This window comes from Falco cherrug, chromosome 4, assembly GCF_023634085.1.
Source record: "Falco cherrug isolate bFalChe1 chromosome 4, bFalChe1.pri, whole genome shotgun sequence".
Lineage (NCBI taxonomy): Eukaryota > Metazoa > Chordata > Aves > Falconiformes > Falconidae > Falco > Falco cherrug.
The window spans coordinates 75,086,375-75,103,966 of NC_073700.1; the positions used below are offsets into that span (position 1 = coordinate 75,086,375).

General features: G+C 41.3%; 1 protein-coding gene across 1 annotated transcript; it reads left to right on the top strand.

Moving 5' to 3' along the window:
- The first annotated feature begins 706 nt into the window (after positions 1–706).
- STEAP1 (STEAP family member 1) lies at positions 707–14,449 on the top strand. Its single transcript, XM_055710093.1, has 5 exons — positions 707–1,013; positions 4,311–4,415; positions 6,553–7,065; positions 8,498–8,662; positions 10,432–14,449. The coding sequence occupies exons 2-5, from the start codon at positions 4,323–4,325 to the stop codon at positions 10,687–10,689; spliced, it is 1,029 nt and encodes a 342-aa protein (XP_055566068.1). The 5' UTR covers positions 707–1,013; positions 4,311–4,322; the 3' UTR covers positions 10,690–14,449.
- The last annotated feature ends 3,143 nt before the right edge of the window (positions 14,450–17,592 follow it).

Sequence of the window (17,592 nt, forward strand, 5' to 3'; positions counted from 1 at the left end):
GAAGACACAATGAGCTCAGTGTGAAGAAATGAAAACATTTCTGGGACAGACTGGCCATGCTTTCTGCAATGTCAGTAAGCCACTAAATGACAAAATAACCACTAAAAACAGAGGTTTCACAAGATGATGATAGCTCAGGCTATCGTGTGACTAAGCCTTCAGGAGCCAACCGCCTTTTCAGAATCACTAGCACAGAAAAAAAGGGCACAAGACCACGGTATTAGGGAAAAAGTAGTTTTTGAAGTGAGGACCGCTTGTATTAGAAGCAGGATTCAGTACAGCACTTGTCAGACTGGGAGAGTGCCCGGACTGGAAGAAGCGGTAGGGAAAGGAGAACGGACTGAAAGGCGAGGAGAAGGTTTCCCGTGTAGGGATTCGAGGGGCTGCGTTTTGCGGGCAGCCGGTGGGGCAGGGGCAGCGCCGGGCCCCCCTCCGGCCACCCGTCCCGTGCGCCCCGGCAGGGGGGAGCGGGGCTGCGGACGGCAGGCGGTCCGCGGAGGCGAGGGGCGCCGGGGGAGGCAGCGCACCTCGGCGCCTCTTCCTCCTCCTCCTCCCGCCTGCGGGGTGGGCAGGGCGCAGGTGAACGCGCCCTTTGTTCAGCCCAGGCCCCAGCGGACCCACGGCCGGGGCGGCCAGCCCGGGCACCGCGGCCCCGGAGGGGAGACGCCGGGGCCGCGCCGCTCCGGCGCCCGCCGCGGCCCGGGACTCCGGCTTGCACCCCGCCGGGGCGGAGGGGAGCGGGATGGGCGCGGAAGGCGGAGCCGGGAAGGGAGGTGGAGGCTGCGGCCGGGCCCCCCTCGCCGCTCCCCTCAGAGTCCGGCAGGCGCTCCGCGGCTAACCCGTGTCCGCCCTCCCCGACAGAGCCGCGCCGCGGACGGGCACCGGGCACCGCCGCCGGCGGGCGCTGCCCCGCTGCTGACGGAGCCGAGCCGGGCCCCGCCGCTGCCGCCGCCCCCCGCGGCGGGGGCTCCGGCCCCGGCGAGAAGAGGAGGCTGCGCCGACGGCGGGCCGAGGTGGGCGAGCCCCGGGGCGGCGGGGAGGCGGCGGCCGCTGCCGGAGCCGCCGGGGAGGGGTCCGCGTGGCCGGGCTGCGGCCGGGTTCCGGCGCGGAGCTCCGCCCGGCCCGGGGCCGACGGGACGGGACCGGTGCCCCCGGCGGGCGCGGGCCCGGGCTCCCCGCGGGGTCCGGCCTCCCCCGGGCAGCGGCGCGAAGCGGCCGGGCGTCGGGCTGGCAGCTCACCCGGCCCTGCCCGGCAGCGCGGTGCGCCTGACCGAGGAGGAAGGCCGAGCGCTGCTCTCCTGCTCCAGCCCCCGGGGTTTCACTGGGTTTTCCACAACGCTCAGCAGAATTTCCGAAGAGCAGAGTTACTGACTCGTGCCCCGAGTGCTTAACACCGTCCTGCGACGACTGTCGCTAACGCTTCCGTGCTGTCATTTTTCGGCGGTGCCCAGGGAGGGAGATGGAGTCACTGTCTCGTGCCTCTTCCATCACCTCAGCATTATTATCATAACCTGTTTATTTCCCCCATTTTTCTTTTTCCGTGGAGCCAGCCCTGAAACCCCTTACTCGGGAAAACCTCTCGGTGGCCTTGGGTGATGTTTTCCCTGGGTGATGTCTGCACAGCTTGTGTCCCGTTTGGCTGTGTTGCCATCAGCCTGTTTGCTCTGTACAAAATGCAGTAGCGTACTCACAGCGTTGGAAACTTGGCTTTCTGCAGCTGGACATCCTCCATCCTCATTCACAGCTGCCTCCTAGAGCAGAAGGGGTGTGCACTGAGGATGGACATTACTACAACTGTTTTCTTTCATAACGGTTGCGACTTAGGGCTGTAACTGATTAGTTTCGGTCTTTCACAGGACTCCTAATTTTTTTTCTCCAGATGTATTCCAAAAAGACACATGCTGTAGATGACTCCTTTCTGGCAATTCATAAGAATAGTGGGATTATAACTGCCTCGTATTTAAGGTTTTCCAAGACTGTTACTGTGCTTAGTTATTGAGCGTACCAAGAAATAATTTTGCATTAACTCTTTTGTCAGAAGCCAAGTGTGCTGTTTAGCACCTATGTTTCCTTGCATGCAGTTGCATGGCTGTAACCTGTATTTCCAAGGATGAGCACATGCATTCATTCACAGACACTTTCTTTTTTCTTCCCACTTTGTCTTCTGCTGCATTAAGCCATTAATGCTGTATTTAACATTGTATTAAAAATTGTTTCCCGAAAGAACCAATAAATCAGATTTTAGGATCAGCAGCTGGCATTCTAGTTCATGGATATTTTTTTTCACATCGTGATATCATTTACTACGTGCTCATCAACACAAACCTTTAGCTAGAAGCTATTACTAAACTCTTAATTTCTAAATTTTCTAAATGAAGAGTGATAGCAGCATAAGAATCGGGTGAGTCAAGCTCTTCCACACAGAGCTTCCCAATCTAAAATAAGTTTTTGGAACCCCAAGACAGTGTGGTACGCAGAAAGGAGAGTTACAAAGTGGCTGAGATCGCTGTGTAAACTCATGTTGACTGGTGATACTAACAGCTGAAAGCTTAACAAAGATCAGTACAGAAAAAAAAAAATTTAAAGCAGCAAAGACCTGAGCCACAATGCTGTTTTAACAATTTCAAGAAGCTGGTCTCATTACCTAAAAGAGTAAAAAGTCGGTCTATAAGTTTATGTCCTTTTTTTTCCACATCAAACTTTAAAAATCAGAGAGTAGCCCGCAAAAACAGTGTGACTGCCCTTCATATTCTGAGTTCCTTCAAAAATACATCTGGAGCTCACTGTATTTGCTATCATTTTTTTCCAAATAGGTACAGTATACTGAATTCTGTTTGTAAACTATTCTTTGCCAATCTAACAGCTAGAAATACAGTATACTAAAACACATAGAAGTATAAATCTAACTAATCATGAGACTGCAGGAGCTGAGGTTTAATGAAGATACCTGATACCCAAAAACGTGTGATAAAATCACTGGAACTAGCCCTAGGAATAGGGTGGGGTGGGGTGGGGAAACTGAAATGTGCCTTCATCAGCCCATGCTTTCTTGTGTGCAGGATATACAAACCATCCATTAGGTGGTGTAGGAAAGGGTTAACAGGCTGACCTTCAGACAGAAGCTCTTGTTGACCCTACTCTGTAGCACTTGGCTGAAAGGTTATGCCCAAAGGGAGAGCTTTGCTAGCAGGAGGGATAAATCCAAAGAGAAATACTTGGGAAAAGAATACTTCGGCCTCAGGAGTCAGGTGGCCTGGCAGAAGGCAAACCCTCACAGCAGACAGTACAAGACTGCAGGACTCATCCACTGAAGGAACCAGACACAGTACAAAAAAGACAACTGCCAAAGTCTGATTTGTCCATACAGTTTCCCAAAAGGTTTGTGGATATAAAACAATCAGTGGTTAGCAAAGCAGTTTCATCTCTAGTAATTCAGCTGTTCAGCAGGAAGGTACCTGGAAGAGCTACCTAGTCACTGCCTTAAAGGTAGCCACAGAAAGTCACACTGTGGTGTGGCACCCTGAGCTTCCAGTGGTGTGGTGCTAGTTAGTGCCTTTCCTCTCGCAGCGTGTGAGAGTGGGAAGTCCTTGTTGCAGGGTCCTTGCAGTCCTTTTATAGCCTTCAAGATACTATTTTTCCTGCTGTCCTAGGATTTTCAGAAACATCTCTTCCATTTTATCTGTTCTCCTTTTTCCTTTCTGGCTTCTGATTTCTTAAGTCCTTAGTAGCTTTCTACTGTACTTGCAGGTGATGAGTATTGCCAGTATACCTTGGAGCAGCATGAGTGAAGCTCCAGCCGGAGTTTCCTAACAATCTTGAAGGGACAATATACTTCTAAAGCCACAGAGTGACTCGTCAGGTAGACCAATCCTAAAACCTAAATCCCGATACCTAAAAAATATTAGGAACAATGCATTTGCACGTTTCTTCCATCAGCAAGTCTCAAGAACTTACTAAAATCCATCTTCATAACATTTTACATGTTATTTCTGTACACTGTTTCAAACTTACTTGTTGTAGATTAAAAACTTTCAGCCTGAATTCTTTCCACTGGCAACATGGGCATTTAGCTTAAATATTATTTTTCATCAGTGATTTTGTTCTGTTGATTCATATCTGCTTTACTCAAAAAATAAGCTGAGCTTTTCTGTTCTTTTCTCAGAGGACAGACTTTCCTTTCCCTAGATTAATGTACGTTCTCCAGCAAATGGGTGGAGGAGAGGGAAGAAAACATTTTGAGGGGAAAATAGGCCTCAAAGTTCCAGTCGGGCTTTTCAAAACCTGATTTACATCCTGTGTTTGTTTTGCAGGGAGTTTCCACAATGGAGAAGAGGGAAGATGATAATCATGGCATTGATCAAAATGCAGGTCAGAGCATCATGCCAAGAAGAAATACAGGAAACCTTAGCAACTCGGTAATGTTTCTGTAAAAAAGCAGCTCATATGTTACACAGAATATTGTAATCTATCATTTGATTTTGTCCAAAACAGTGTTCTGATCATGCTGGCATATCATCAATACTTCTAAAATCTTGTCACAAAACTGACATGAAGAGATAAAAAGATAAAGAGCATCTCATTCAATTTAATCACAGTCCATGATAAAAATTAAACAGAGTTTGGGCCAGCTAAAAACTACATGAGGTTACTTGCTAGTTGCATTTTACCAGACAAGCAAAGCCCCGTAGACATAATTTGGAATTTTTACACAGGAATATAAAATTTACCTTTGGAGGAGTTTTCATAATTGCCACATCATATTCAGTAGGTTTTCCACATCACACAAAAAAGTCCAGAAAAAAATCCGCTCCAACAGCATTTTCCTCTGCAACTGCTGATGCACAGAAGTAGTTCAGGCTACAACTTTCTATTCTAATGTGAACTGTCTCACAGGCTGTGAAATACTGAATTAGCCTTTGCAAAATATCTCTTCAAGAAACAGGTATCTCTAGGCAAAACTTGGTTCAGGTGTGAATCTGTATCATTTATGCCAACTTCTGATTCTGCAATGCGTAGACTACACTCTACTTTTCTTCACAGACTAGAGAATAAAAGTTACTTAGGCTATACATTCACTGTTAAAAAGACATGCTTTTGTCATCAGATAAACACATAGTAGCTATTTAGCCAAAAAACCCTAATGAAGACCATGCCCTTTAATTTTACAGTGAGGCACTGTAGGCAAGACAGACATGTGGTGGGAAACAGGCTACTTTGTCTCTAATTAGGATTTTACAGCAAGATAGCAGTGTACATTTTCTATCTTTCTGTTGAAACAAAACATCTATGTATTACTGAAGATGCAAACAAGACTTGCACCTACTTACCCTTGCATTACTTACAAGTAATACCTTCTTTGAATTGACCCCTTAATCAGCTTCAATGTAATATTTGATTCTTAAGAATAAAACCAGATAATATTGCTGAGATAGAAAGATCTCCTGTATCCTAGCAGAATACTAATTTAACACTTTAAAACTTCTAATATTTGCCTTCCTCAAAACAGAAAGTGCCATTTCACTTCTTGTAGGTCTGGACATCTGCCACATTAGCCATTCTAAAGCAGAGTCATTGCAGCATTAGTTCAGTTTTACTTTATATTTCATGGGAATATTAAAGGACTTAAATACCTAATGTTATCAGTTCTCCACCCCTGATGAGCTGTCTGCTGTATCAAGCGAAATGTCCTGCTGTTGATACACACATTTTCATTTTGTATGCATACTGATCATGTACCTCTTTCATGAACTATAACTATGAGACAATCTTTAAATATTTTATCTCCATGTAAAACAGTTTACAAAGTAACACTAAAATGTTGTACTAGCTTAGTTCCTTCTAAAGTCTGTGATAATTGTGTCAAGATCTTTTGTGAGACTAGAATCAAGCCATGCCTACTTGGCAGCAGAAAATTCAGCTTTTTAAACTGAAGTGACTCAGTTTCACAAGATTTCATAAAAGTTGAGAGGACACTATTATAGTTGTGAAGGAGAAGAAGACTACAGGACCTGATGCTGGAGATGATAGATGTGCAACTGATCTAATGAACTGGATCCAAAACATTTCTACTTACATTCTTATTCCCCCAATTAAATGTCATTAAAATAGCAGTGACTGTATGAAATGTTTTATTGTCTTGACTCTGGATTCTGTTACTGTGCATATTATTTAGGCTACACCATTAAGTCTGTAGTTGAAATTTGACATTCGAAATCTGTAGCTCATATCATAAGAAACCGTAATGATGCTTCACATAATGTACTCCATCTTCCCTTGCAATGTAGTTAACTTCCTGGAACTAAAATCTATTTTGAAATCACAACAGATAATGTATGAAGAATGAGAAATCTATGCTAAAAGTGTGTTGCTCAACTACTGAATATGCTGTTTGAAATGTTACGTTTTCAAGCTACCTTGTGTTTAATAGTGTGTATGTTTTGTATCTGGTTTCAGCGCAGTACAGTGTAAAAGCCATGATGGCAAATATTGTCATTACTGAAGTTTTTAATCTTCTCTTGAACTCACTTGGTATTTCCTTTCTGTCCTTTCCAGGATGTGGATATGCAAGTCACCAATCCACCAGAAGCAGCTGCACTTTTTAATTTACATCAAGCACACCATTTTGGTGAGTTTGAACACTCTTCAGAACAACACTGCAAGCAGGATCTGTTCCCCAAGTGGCACTTGCCAATGAAGATAGCATCAGTGATCTCATTATTAACATTTATTTACACTTCTATGAGAGATGTCATATATCCTTTTATAACCAGAAAGGAAAATGTTTTCTATAAAATTCCAATCCTTGTCATAAACAAAGTTTTACCAGTGGTTTCAATTACCCTTTTAGCACTAGTATATTTACCAGGAATATTAGCTGCTGGTTTCCAGCTGTACTTTGGCACCAAGTATAAAAGGTTTCCCCAGTGGCTGGATAGATGGATGTTATCAAGAAAGCAATTTGGACTTCTCAGTTTCTTCTTCGCTACAATGCACGCCTGCTATAGCCTATGCTATCCAATGAGAAGATCATACAGATACAAGCTGCTGAACTGGGCATTCCAGCAGGTATGATGGGCTTGCAATCACCAAGCCTTCTGTATTCAAAAAATCCTTGTTTTGGTCATTCAAACAAATCTGAATGGGGGGAAAGCCATTTTCATAGTCTTCATTTGATTTTGAAGCAGATCTCCACAGAGCACTGTTAAGGAACGGAGCAGGACCTAGTTGTCAAAGCATGTAATAGCGAGTCAAGAGTGATCACAGCTATGCAAGTGTGTATTAAATAAGTAACTTTCTGCATTTGGGATTTTTTCTCTCACTGTAAAATGTATGTAATTATACCTGCCTCACAGGAACATTTTAAGTCTTTGGCACGCTATTAGTTTAGTGTGGTTTAATCTTCTCTGCACTGTGCAATCTTCCTACAAAAACTGAGCACACAACATTTTTAGACATCTTTGTAAAGTGAATTAGCCAGCAATGAAGGAGGGCTGAGCTAAATCACAATCATCTGTATTTGCCACAAAATAAATTTGTGAACACTGATGGCTCCACAATTGGGCTGATGCACACTAACTTGCTAAAAGGTAGAATTTCAGTTATGCTTCTGAGTCATGGGCAATAACTGGCTTACAAATATAAGACCCTCTGTGACTAGGGAGTTCCTAATACTTGCGTATCACCTGGAGTGCCATAAACATTACAGTATAAGGATTATACCAATATAAGGTATAGACTGCAAATGTACATTTTTATTACCTTCAAAGTCTAATCTAGAGTTTTATTAAAAGCAGCCTTACCGGTAATCTGACTTGCTGACTTGAATGGATTGCCAGAAATTTCCTTGAGATTCCAGTCTTCAAGATGCATAAATTATCATATTTGGGGCATACTACATCATGGTGATCACTGGCCATGGTGATCAAAGGGCTGTTGTAAGTAGTTGTAAATAGGAGAAACTTTGACATCAGTCCATTAAAATCACAACCTTTTCATCCATACCAACCATTGTATTCAGTGCAGCTGAATGTACCAAGTTGTTTTTAAAAAAATAAAGCTAAAGAGCTATCCTGACAGGATATCATCATTAAGAATGCCTGCTGAATTAGCTCCCTAAAATAATGCTGTTAATATATTTCCTGTTGTTACAGTCTCCCAGATATGGTATTTAGCCAGAGATGGAAATTTTTGTCATAGATCAATATTTCTTCTGCTGTGAAGACAGGCTAACAGGTCTCAGAACCAGTTTCTCCTGGGCCAAGACACTGATGAAGTCTAAATTCTTCTCACTTAAGGCCCACTGTTGCTCTGAAGATAGTAGTGGAGACTTTGTAATCAGAAGTAAAGAGCAGTTACATTCAAAGATATTCGAACAAACAGAAATACTGTGTTTCTTGGCTGAGTTCCTGAATATCATGGTGAAAATATCTGTATTTCACACAAAAGGCTAAGTGTGCCAGTCTGTCATTTTAAATATGGTGTTCTGTTCTTTTACCAGGTCAAACAAAAAAAGGAAAGTGCCTGGATTGAACATGATGTTTGGAGAATGGAGATTTATGTGTCTCTAGGAATTCTGGGACTTGCTTTGCTGGCCTTGTTGGCAATAACATCAATTCCATCTGTTGGTCACTCTTTGACCTGGAGAGAGTTCCACTACATTCAGGTATGCATAAATGTCATTATTGCATGTCATTAATCCTCATTTGTAAGAATGTGTCTTACCAACTAAGACCATTAGGAGTTAAAAATATCAGACACAGAGGAGTTAGTGAAACCAGTCTAAAAGTTCCATACTCTTTGTTAATTGCTGTGCAAGAAACGTTTCTTTACTTTGTTATTTTGTCAGGAGAAAAGGCTGTCAGGGTATAAAATGGGAAGAAAGACAACTCCAAATCACATTTTTCTCTTCTGACTTTGTGAGCAGCAGCAGTTGTCTTTCAGGACCTGTCCTTAGGTCAAAAACCTCCGGTGCTGAAGGCATTTTAGTCACCTTCTGGGTATCTTATGTTTCAGGAATGTCCTGTCTCCTGCTGAATTCGAAGTAGGTGGTATTGAACCAGACAGCGCTGTTGCCATACAACACACTAAAAATTGCTTGTTGCTCTCTTGGAGCTGTTTTGAAAATTCTTTTTCTGCCAGCCACCAGGTGGCTGAAAAGTCCAGGAGAAGACATCCGCCCAATAACACATGCAAAGATTTTCTATTTGCGGCTTTATTAGCTTCATAACACCACCCCACCCCACCCCAAAAAAAAAGGTGTATTCTGAAAAGGAGACATCTGAGAACAGATGCATAGTAAAATCCAACCAGTCCTGAGTTTTCTACAGATGTACTTGTTTTGTTCATCGAAGTATTTGGTTTGCTCTTAGTTCTCCTGTATCGTACACAATAATAATCAGGAATAGTTCTGCTAGCATCAATATGATCACACTAGAGTATTGAATTAGGTCCCTGAACACCAAAATCTGAAAATTCAATAACCTACTAAGTACCTGGCATTTGAAAATTTGATCTGAATTTGAAAAGTAGAACTGAAATGTGTATCTTTGTGCAATTAGTGATTTGAGATTCTGCCCACTCTATGAAGTACATCATTTGTAGGAAGAGTTTTCAGCATTAAAGAGAATACATATGGACAGGTCTAGGAGGGAGTCTTCCAGTGCATGACTACTTTCAGTATTAAATTAGTATGGTGAAGAAACCCAGAAGAGTAATACTACTATATTGGATTCATTTTACAAATAACCTTTACGCTCGAAAATCAGTTTCTGTGGATTTAGCAGTTGGAAAGGCAGTGTTTGACTTCACTGATGAGTAATTCTATTTTTCCAACAATACCAAATTGTTATGCAACAAGAAACTGAAAATTACTAGTAACTCTGCATAGTTGCCTTTACTTCTCATTTTTTTAATATCCTAAGCCATGTATCACTGTATGTGGAATGAAAGACTTCAGTTTCCTATTGTTGTGCAATTGCTTTTGTCATAGTACTAGGCTTACTAGGGTTTCTGATTTGCATTGACCTTAACATTTTTCTTTGCAAGTAATTAAGCCATTTATAAATCTGCTTTTGAACTCATTTATCACAGAAATAAAGTAATTTAGGATACAGATGGCATCTATAAATTGTGATATTGAGAACTGACCCTTTTTCAAGAATAACCTGTAATCTATAATCTCGTCTGTATATTAGCTAAGTGTCATAGCAATACTTGAAAAATGTGCCTCATCTGTTTTCTCTTACAGTGGCGTAGAGGGGTGTAATTGGGTTCTTGAATTAGAGTCTTTAAATTTTAGTTCAAAGCCAATGGCATTTTTTCTTTGATTTAAGGGTGTTAGTTGAGGCCATTCCTGATTTCCCTATTTGCTTAACAGAGTACTCTTTTTGCCAAGTTGGAAAAAATAGCTCACTATTTTCTTTCTCTTTTCAGAGCAAGATGGGATATTTAGCTCTGCTGCTGTGTACTGTTCACGCACTGGTGTTTGCTTGGAATAAGTGGGTTGATGTTAACCAGTTCATCTGGTATACACCACCTTCATTTATGGTAGCAGTTTTTCTTCCTATTGTAGTTCTGCTTTGTAAATGCGTACTGCTCCTCCCATGTTTTAGGAAGAGGATAAAAAAGATCAGATGTGGTTGGGAAGCTAACACACAAACCAATCAAACCAGCATGACTTCTAGACTGTAGATCAAATATCGACATTTCCTTTCCATATATATAAATAATGCTCAATGCCATGAAATGTTCACTTGCAAGCTCTGTTTTCACATTCTCCATAGATGTTTCTTTTTCACTTTTCATTTTGGCTTCAGGATTATGGGATACTTGATGCAATTTGAACCTTTTATAAGGCACAAGATGGAAACATTCCTTCTACACGTTAATCTATTCAGTGTTCTGGTTTTGTTCATTTCTTCTGACTCACTGCTTTTAAAATCCAAGGGCTTCATTGCCTCAATCCTAATCCTTTTGTAGGCAAAAGCAATCATAAATCATTGCTCCAGGTGAGCACAGAAAGTAAATAAATAATTACACCACAGAACCCAGGAATGCTTTCTGCTTTCCACAGCCATGTTTGTTCCTTTGTTACATCTCAGTATTCTAATGGAACAACTAGAGTATTTATCATCCCATTCCCCCTTATCACCTGCATCCTATGTTTCAGTCTACAGAATGGGGACCTTGGCACAGGAGCCAGACAGAAACTGTGTATTCCCTCCAGGTCTTGAACTTAGACAATTGGGCAAGCAGAATTGCAGGGAACTTTACAAGGTAAATCTCTCCTGAGGCTTCGGCACAGTCTAAAAAAAGATTTTTTAGACTCAGATCTCCATTTTACACAGGACTAGGTGTGTCTCTGTTTACTTAAAACTATAAAACATTTCCCATTTTTTATTCCATGAACACGTTCTTTTGTTTCTGATGCTGGAAATTTTCCATGCTTTTGACCTAAGCCTGCAGCCTTTGACATGTGCTAAACTTTATTTGCACAAATTATTCCAGTGGGATAACTCACATTAGGTAAATGTGTTTTACTGTTTACTCTAGGGCTAGCGCAATTGTGTGATTAGAAGAAAAACATTAAAAATAGACATTTGAATTTTGACATTGATTTGGTGAGATTTTCATGCAAAATGGCTTTCAAATGCATTTGCTTTTACAAAAATATTCATAAAATCTAATTAAACCTTTCTTTCCTTATGTTGCATAGATCTGGCTGAATGTTTTAAGCAAATAATTCATTTGTTATTATCTATTTTTAAATATCATATGCAGTAGTGAATATTTTCACCCAGCATCAGGAACATTTCTGCCAGTCTCCCTGCATGAGTTGACTAGGACATGGACTGATGATGCCACCTATTGCCAGGATCATCTGAATGAGAATTGTAATTGGTTATGGCTGTGGTATTAAAACAAAGAGGAAAAAATGTATGTGTAAAAAAAAATATCCAATACATGGTGCTAATGATTCTGTTGTACATTTGTGGACTTTGTACACTGAGCAGCAATAACATAACATAAATAGCTACAGGGATACTACATTTTGTATTTTGCTGGTTATAACCCCATTCAATTATTGCAACTTAAAAGTTGGCCTTGTTATTTGCACTTAATGTAGCACTGTGAAAATAACTGGGGACATAGCAGCCTGTATAATATAGACTGAAGAGAAATGAGTGGCATTGTGTATCAAATCAGTAACGCATGACAGAGGCAAACACTTTCTAAAACACTGGAAGCTAGTCTGCAATGTGAATCTGAGAAATTTCTAACAAAACAGAAAAAGTGGGGTTGTCAATGCGTTAGCATTTACATTTCTATAAATGAAATAAATCTTTTAGAAGTCATATTAGGGATGAAGAATAATATTCACCAAAGGCTTATTCAGAATATTACCTGCACTTTGTTGTCAGGAGTCATAAAAATATTATAAAATTCTTTTTCTCATAGAACAGGTTGGGGCATGTGCAATGATAAAGAAATCCCTTTGTCTTCTGTATTATCCACTAACTACTCATAAAGTGTGCTCAAACTTACCAATTAGGACAAAGCTGAGACTAAATACTCCAAGCAACCACTGATACACATCCATTGAAAAGGATGACATTTAGTTTTATCAAAATATGTATTAAATTGTGCTCTCCAGAATCAACCCTGCTGCTCTTTTATTTAGGAAGTCTGGAGAATTTAATTCAGTCTCCAGCTTTGTTAAATTCTGGTCAAACAGTTGGACTAATTGTTTACAACTGGTCAGAGAAGCCAATTAACCCTGTGACACAGAGGAATATAAATAGCTTCAGGGGTAACAAAGCATGTGGCACAGAAAGCAGAACCTAAACCTTGATAACTGAAAGCAGGTGAATGATGAGATGCCTTGGAAGAAGCTATTCATATGGCATGTACAAAAAAAAACCAAGGCAAATTAATACGTGTATGCATTTAGAGAGCAAAATAGTTCAGGGGTGTGATAATGGGCTTCAAGGCTTTTCACCTTACTGTCACCATTACCAGCTGAAGTCTTTTGCATAAGTGCTCTGTTATGGATCAGCTAGGTTAGTGAGCACTGAGTAGAGGAGTATGTCAGTATTGATATGAAGTTAACAGAAGCTGGAAGTTAAGATTTCTGTGCCTTCAGAGTCTGTATCTTACTGTACAGCAGCAGGATTTAGGCTGCTAAGTCACATTTGAAAATGGACCTTTAATTCCAGAGTTGGTTTGGCCCTTCTGAAATTTTTGTCCAAGTTCTTATAATATTCTCTTTCTGAACCTGTAAGATATGTCTAATTTGGAGACTAACAGACAGATCCTTATTGCAGAAATCACTATAGGTACTACTGTTAGAAAACAGGCCAAGAACTTCATGAACATGTAAATGTATTTTCTATATTCAACACTTCTTAAAAAGGTTTTGAGCTGCAGGAAGGAACTGTTGTCTGTACCATGGTATTTACTGCATAAAATCTGAACAAGGCACATCACAAGCACAGAACTCCTTTCAGGAAGTGCTAAAGAAAATGTATGTACATCTTTATTTATCTTCTATTCATGGTGTAGCAGTGATAAATTTAGATTCATCCCACTTCCTATGGCTGAGAAATTGTGTCCTAATGAAGCATTCTATTGTAATACCCTGCTCTAGGCAATTGTTACATAAGGTAAACTTGCATAACTTCATTCATTTCAAACTGCTAATATGCACTGAAATCCTCACAAAAATTACATGTGAAAACCAATTTCAAAATCATCACATACTGACCTTTGGTGCTTATTGTTTAGCTGGGAACAACATTAAGCACACCAGATTTTTCTCTCTAGTATTGCCCAGGGGCAAACCCAGAAGTGTCTTCTGCTAGCTGAAATTTGCATCTGTCTACGAAAGCTATTCCTAAAATCACAGATTACATCCAAACATTCAAGCAGTTTTTTCCCTACTGATTGTCTCAAGTAGTAGCCAGGTTTTCTGCGTCACAGCTAGCCATTTCTCTAGAAACTACTGCTGAATGCTTATAGCCAGAATTTGAGACCTCATATCAAGTCTCTTCCCTGCTTTGTAAGTCTTTAGTAAACTACTTCTAAGTAACTCATTTCCCAATCTGCAGAACTGGAGGAGTAATACTTTACAGGACATTGCAACAGTATTTTCAAGTTTTTAAGGCTTTCACATAAAATAAGGAGGAGAGTCATGTAAGGTCTATAAAAGGCTACAGAAGAAAATGTTAGTGACAGTATTTTATTTCTCCCTTTGTAATAGACATGACTTAGTTCAACACTAATTAAAATAACTTCATATGTACCTTTTAATTTATGCTTATGTACCTATTTCAAAATTCAGTGTATTAATATGCCTGTATACAACTATAATACATAAAATCAATGTATGTGCAACTTTTAGGCACTTATTTGTATAACAATGATTACTTTTATAAAACTGTACCTCATTAAATGCTTCAGTGTACGTTGTATCTGCCATTGTGTCATACATCCAGGGTATAAGAGTAAAAAGGCACAGTAGGCTCTAGAACAGCTGCTGCCATGAACAATAAAAATGGCTTCAGTCAGGGGGAACCATTCTGCCCATGCTGGTGCAGAGCCTGGAGTCTCCAAAGGAAAGAAGACAAAGATGAGAAAAGCAAAATGGACACTTTCACAGGGGAATGTAATGAAAGCATTTTTCCTGACAGATCTTTTACCCGACAGACTGCATATTCTAGCATTCAGACAAGATTTTGTGAGAAGGAAGACAAAGCTGAGGCAGTTGTGTAGTGCTTTGGAGCGAGGCCTGTGATCCCTGAAAACACTGATCAAAAACAAGGAAAAGCTCAAGAATAGTGAGGGCATTGAGGAGGGGAAAGGAATACAGGCATATTTTTGGGTAAGACTCCATCACTCCAGTGTAAGTGGTTCTGCAGTGCCTCTATGAAGGCTGCAAAGCACTTCCTTCAGTTGTTATATGTCTCATATTTAAGTCAGAAACATAGAATTGAAATGCTGGAAAGATATAAATTGTTGAAGGGATTTGAGGAATTTTATGCCAAGTTTACCTGGGTTAGCCAGATTGCAGAATACTATTCCCAAGTAGTGGTACCAACAATAAGTGCCCAGGAAACTAGCGCCCGGGCTGTGCTGGCTATGGTTTAATGTAAATTCCTGATAACAGCAGCATTTACTGTAAGCCATTCCTCCCTTTGGCCATTCTTCTCTGTTCTGTCAGTTCTGCAGGTGTTTAAAGCTTGAAGTTAATCAGACCAGGGAATTGGATCCAGTTGAAAAGTAATGCAGAGAAATGAGTGATGCAGCCAGGTTCATACACTGGTCTGATTCACCTGGTAGCCATGTATGTATGCCAGCAGGAAGGACAGGGAGAGCAATGGCATAAAGGGGCAGTTTAACTTAAACCAGCTTAAACTGCATGGTTGTAAGTGCTCCTAAAATTCAAAACTTAAGTTATTTAATCCTATTTCAGTAGCAAGAATGTTTCATTTCTTCACATGTTTCCCATGAATCAGCAAGCAAAAATGTGTTCTAGAAATTGTCACTGGAAAACATATAAAACTGACTGACCTCTATGTGACTGTGGACTGCGTGGCCTCATTTGTAGAGATGATCTCACATCTTCCCTTCTTTTCTGCTACATCCATAGTTTCTATTACTGTCCCTTAATATTAAGAAATGTTAATGATAACTATTTTTGAAATTTGGACTAATTAATTTTAAGCTGATTTTCTTAAAATGACATTAAATTAATAATTTAAAAGAACAAAACAAAAATATTTTTTAAAACCTGCCGAATCCACCCCTGGAGAGTGTAGTCTACTGTGGTCACTAAGTGTCTGGCAAAGTCTGATCATTGTCATTGATTTTTTTCAGTAGTGCCAGGATTTCTTGATCCCATCAGCATGCTTTGTTGCTGATGGCAAAATAATGTCTTTTGATAAGACTTGGACTCCATTAAAAAAATCTCATTTAATTCAGTTGCATCACAGGGGGTTGGGGGAGGAAACCAAGCAGCCGCACATGACTGCCTGCCACTGCATCCGCGCGCCGGCCCCCTGGTTAAAAAGTTTGAGGACCCCTGATCTAGTCCAACCTGCTGATAGAACAGGTTCACCTAGAGCAGGTTGCTCTAGAGCAGGATCATGTCCAGGCGGGTTTTGAATATTTCCAGAGAAGGAGACTCCACAGCCCCTCTGGGCAGCCTGTCCCAGTGCTCTGTCACCCTCAAAGTAAAATTTTTCATCATATTCAGATGGAATTCCCTGTGCTGCAGTTTGTGCCTGTTGCCCCTTGTCCTGTCACTGGACACCACTGAAAAGAGCCTGGCCCCAGCCTCTTGACACCCACCCTTGAAATATTTGCATGCATAGGTAAGATCCTTTCTCAGTCCTCTTCTCCAGGCTAAGCAGGCCCAGTTCTCTCAGCCTTCCCTCATAAGAGAGATGCTCCAGTCCCCTAATCCTCTCCATAGCCCTCCGCTGGACCCTCTCCAGCAGTTCCCTGTCCCTCTTGAACTGGGCAGCCCAGCACTGGCCCCAGCACTCCAGGTGCTGCCTCACCAGGGCAGAGCACAGGGGCAGGATCACCTCCCTCGACCTGGTGGCCACGCTCCTCCCAATGCACCCCAGGATCCCACTGGCCTTCTTGGCCCCAAGGGCACCCTGCTGGCTCATGGGCACCTTGCTGTCCACCAAAATCCCCAGGTCCTTCTTTCTCCACAGAGCTGCTTTCCAGCTTACCTATGAAGATGTTATGGGAGATAGTGTCAAAAGCCTTGCTGAAGTCAAGGTAGACAACACCCGCCGGTCTCCCCTCATCTACCCAGCCAGCCATTCTATCACAGAAGGCTTTCAGATTGGTCAAGCATGATTTCTCATTGCTGAATCCACGTTGACCACTCTTGATAACCTTCTTTTCCTTCACATGCTTAGAAATGACTTCCAGGATGAGCTGCTCCATCACCTTTCCAGGGATGGAGGTGAGGCTGACTGGCCTGTAGTTTCCTGGCTCCTCCTTCTTGCCCTGTTTGGAAGCTAAAGTGACATTGGCTTTCCTTCAGTCCTCGAGCACCTCTCATGTTCTCCGTGACCTTTCAAAGATGATGGAGAGTGGCTTAGCAATAACATCTGCCAGTTCCACCAGCACTCAGGGGTGCATCCCATCAGGGCCCATGGATTTGTGGATCAATGAACCGAACTCTATAAAGTTATAAAAGAGAAATCCACAGCTACTTCCAGTAAACATGAGGCAACAGAAGATACATTTGTTCTGTCTTTATTTGTTTCTTTCTTTTTATATATATTTCATCTTTGAAGCACAAAATTATATTACTGAGATAAATATGTTATGTCCTTGACCTGGTTAAAGACGTGTAGTCCCTGTGGGACTGGCAGAATACTACCACTGCTACTGTTTGAAGTATTTGGTCCATAAATTTTATCTTTTGGGCTCACTATTAAAAAAGAAGTGAGGCAAGTGTGAGGGTTTGGGTTTTTTTAACTGTACAGTCAAATCTTGTAGTTTGCAGTCATGTGCAGTCTTTATATACAAGTTTACACTGTTTTGTTGGATGTACTCCACTGAAAAAAAATT

Excerpts from the sequence above, each read along its gene's own strand:
- STEAP1 (XM_055710093.1), top strand. The coding sequence starts at position 4,323 with ATGGAGAAGAGGGAAGATGATAATCATGGCATTGATCAAAATGCAGGT. Across the intron at positions 7,066-8,497 it reads TGAACTGGGCATTCCAGCAG|GTCAAACAAAAAAAGGAAAG; the intron begins GTATGATGGGCT and ends TTCTTTTACCAG. Across the intron at positions 8,663-10,431 it reads GAGAGTTCCACTACATTCAG|AGCAAGATGGGATATTTAGC; the intron begins GTATGCATAAAT and ends TTCTCTTTTCAG.